At 33.2% G+C, this 3,818-nt stretch overlaps 1 protein-coding gene across 1 annotated transcript; it reads left to right on the forward strand.

Moving 5' to 3' along the window:
* On the forward strand, nucleotides 1-3,494 carry LOC115975137 (probable cinnamyl alcohol dehydrogenase 1). Its single transcript, XM_031095807.1, has 6 exons — nucleotides 1-67; nucleotides 343-455; nucleotides 576-806; nucleotides 2,241-2,526; nucleotides 2,646-2,796; nucleotides 2,916-3,494. Exons 2-6 carry the CDS (start codon nucleotides 436-438, stop codon nucleotides 3,110-3,112), a joined length of 885 nt encoding a protein of 294 aa, XP_030951667.1. The 5' UTR covers nucleotides 1-67; nucleotides 343-435; the 3' UTR covers nucleotides 3,113-3,494.
* Nucleotides 3,495-3,818: the final 324 nt, after the last annotated feature.

Genomic DNA, 3,818 nt, shown 5'->3' on the forward strand with positions numbered 1-3,818 from the left:
GATAGCCTTCTCTTTATACATTATGTTATTTGTTGATGTGTTTTTATTCTCTTTGATGTCCATAAAGGTAATGATTTACTTAAGTGAGTGACAAAATGTAAGCAATTTGCTCAAGTTTATGAAATATTAAAATTTTTATAGAGAAGTTAATCCATGTGTTAATTTTTTATATCATTAATTAGTTGACAATAATGATCTTATACCTGAGTTCCCATATGATTTGAGATCTACAATTAAAAAATAATTGAAATTTGCTTCATGAATTGTGTTTTTCTTGGTTATATGATTTTTTTAATATTATGTTCTGATTAAGAATTAACTTGGGAAATTTTATATATACAGGGCTGTTGGGAGTGATGATGTTTCAATAAAATTACGCACTGTGGAGTTTGTTATGGTGATGTAGTTTGGACTAGGAATAAACATGGGGATTCAATGTATCCTGTAGTGCCTGGGTAAGTGGACGAACATATGCTATGAGTAGTCCTAAATATCCTTGACCTTTACTTATATTTAAAAATAAATAAAAGTCTAAGATATATTCCTTGAACTGATATATTGTAATTGTACACCAGACATGAAATTGCAGGAATTGTGAAAGAGGTTGGTTCTAATGTTCATCACTTCAAAGTTGGTGACCATGTTGGAGTGGGAACCTATGTCAACTCATGCAGAGATTGTGAGTATTGTAATGATGGACTAGAAGTTCATTGCGTAAAAGAATTAGTTTACACCTTTAATCGCGTGGATGTGGATGGTACTATTACTAAAGGAGGATATTCCAGTTACATTGTTGTCCATGAAAGGTAAGTATTCTTTTATGCTACTACATACTCTTCCTTTAGTTTCCTTTACATACAAAATTCAAAGTTATGGACTAGGACCAATCCCTCCCTTGATAAAATTAATTGTTTCTGCAGAATGTATGAAGCTATCGCTCACATTTGCATGGTATTTACATCTAGGCCTCTGATGCACTTGCAAAACAAGAAGTCTAAGTTCATACTACTTGGATTATGTGCCAATTCATTTGATCATTTGTTTTGTGGAGGCATGGGCGGCGCCATGCATAGTTCAGGGGGTTCAAATGAACCCCCTGAGATTTTATTTTTATATATATAATTTTATTTTTGTTATTTTACCCTCCTAAAATAAAATTTTGAACACTATGACCCTAAATTTTTTAAAACCCACTTGAAATAAGTTTAATTATGATTCTCTTAATAATGTTTTGATCTTTTTAAACACAAAAAAAGGCCTCACAATAAACCAATTTTATCTAAAATTTGGGAGAAATAGTAAGCCCAACAACAAAAGTAAATTTTTTTTAAAAAAAAAATCTTAAATCTTAAATAAAATAAAATAAAAACCATTTAGATCTTAACAAATTTGAAATAAACTAATAGAAAATACATAGTTTACCTTGTATATTTATAGTGTTTCTAAACAAACGTGTATAGTATAATTGTCTGCAATGTAAATCTTGCATTGATAGTACAATGTGAACGTATAGTTGTCCTAAACTAATAATTAAAAGTATTTTAAGTATTAATAATTAAAATTTACTTAACATAATTAACATGTTCATTACATTAAGAAAAAAAATATGTCAATTGAACCTGTAATTTATTTTTTATTCTACTACTAGTATGTACAATAGACAAATTTGTAAAAAGGAAATCGTGTAAACCGTAAGATTTATATTTTACCCAAGATGTATCTTCTTATTAACCCTTCTAGAAAAAAATCTTGGAGTCGCCATTGTGTGGAGGTGTTAAATGGAGGTTACTTTTAAAAAACCAAAAAAGGAAAAAATAAATTACATGGAAGTTGTAGATTTTAGTGTCCAGTTAAGGCTTCCCAGGGGCCAGGGGGCCTTTTTTGGCAGTTTTGCCAGTGACTAAACAGCTACAATATTCTTGTACATTGTTTTTATTTTTTGTTTACTTGGTATCAAAGCCTTTGATAAAGGAAATCAAGAATGGAAAATCGACATCAGTATATAAATCTTACTGATGGAGCCTGCATCTATACTTTGCATGCTATTGGGAAAAGGACAAAATTATGATTTCTTATTAAGGTTCCAGAGTAGTCAACAGGAACCATAGTTTCATGTCACAACTTAGAGTGTTTAGATTTGATAACTTATTCCGATAATTGACCTACTGACCTTATGCTTAAGGGACTTTAGCTGTTTTAAACACAGAATAAGCATATCAGTTTTGGTCATGAATATACAGGTACTGCTTCAGGATACCTGACAACTATCCATTGGCTTCAGCAGCTCCTTTGCTATGTGCTGGAATTACTGTATATGCTCCTATGGTGCGCCACAAGATGAACCAACCTGGTAAATCTCTAGGAGTGATTGGGCTTGGAGGTCTTGGTCACATGGCAGTGAAGTTTGGGAAGGCTTTTGGGTTGAATGTAACAATTTTCAGCACTAGCTTATCCAAGAAACAGGAAGCCCTGACCTTGCTTGGTGCAGACAGATTTGTAGTCTCGGCTGATCAAGAGCAGATAGAAGTAAATTTATATAATAAAACTTCTTAAAAAGCATTTGTTTCCCTGTTCACATAAGCACTATTGAAATCAATAACCTATCTTCAGGTTCTGTTAGATTGATGGTTATCTGGTTTTTGCAGGCCCTGGCTAAGTCATTTGACTTCATAATTGATACAGCATCTGGTGTTCACTCACTTGATCCATACATTTCGCTGTTGAAAACTGCTGGTGTTCTAGTCCTAGTAGGTTTCCCAAGTGAAGCCAAATTCAGTCCTGCAATCCTTAATCTAGGTACTCTGACAATTTTTGGATTTGAAGAGTTTCATGAACTCTTTTAGTTAGACAATGTTACCTTTCCAGGTTTTGAACACAACAATTTTAATGAACTGCATGCATTGACCTTTTTGCAGGTATGAAAACCATTTCTGGTAGTATAGTAGGTGGTACAAAGGTGACCCAAGAAATGATAGACTTCTGTGCTGCTCACAAAATTTACCCAAACATAGAAGTAATTCCAATTCAGTATGCAAACGAAGCTCTTGAGAGGCTAATAAAGAAAGATGTGAAGTACCGGTTTGTGATTGATATCGAGAACTCCCTAAAATGAAACTGCTAGAGAAACAAGGAATTCTTCTTCCCAATATGTATGTTCATATGGATCACATATTGATACTCGTAAAGCGTACTGTGATTGGCAAGTCTTCCTTGTTGGATGGTGGGCATTTACTTCCATCAAAAAGCACCTGGTGTTGATCTTCTACATCCTGCAAGTGTCTAACTAGCCTGAAATTACTGAAGGGTTGTTGAGTAGTGTTGTGACAGATAGTTTAATAAAAATGATGAGTATAGAATTTTAAATTACAATCCTTTCATATTTTTATCCTGTAGTCAACCTTAGCCATTAGTATTTAATTTACTTGAATGAGGGAGCGGTATGAGTTGTATTATTATTTTTTTAATTTCTTAATGAAATTCCCTTGCATTAAGGTCCATTTTCATTTTGTGGAATCATGACTTTCAAAGAATGAGAGGCTTTGGCTTAAAAGATCACAGGTTGCTTCACAAAAACAGTAAAAAGCCTTTAATAAAACAGGTGGTTACTTTCTATGGTGAGATCCGTGCAATCATGATTAGCTCGAATTACCTAATTTTAGAAGAAGAAAAAAAGTATTGAATCTGTACAGACCAGTCAGCCATGACCCAAGCTTCTAAATTTGCATACAGTTCATACTCCATGGTCGGAAAAATTCATGAGAATTGAGAAATTCTCCTACCCGCCAAAGAGCTAAGAAGTAAAAGCATTGCCCTGCTCA

This window comes from Quercus lobata, chromosome 2 (assembly GCF_001633185.2).
Source record: "Quercus lobata isolate SW786 chromosome 2, ValleyOak3.0 Primary Assembly, whole genome shotgun sequence".
In the NCBI taxonomy this organism is placed as follows: Eukaryota; Viridiplantae; Streptophyta; class Magnoliopsida; order Fagales; family Fagaceae; genus Quercus; species Quercus lobata.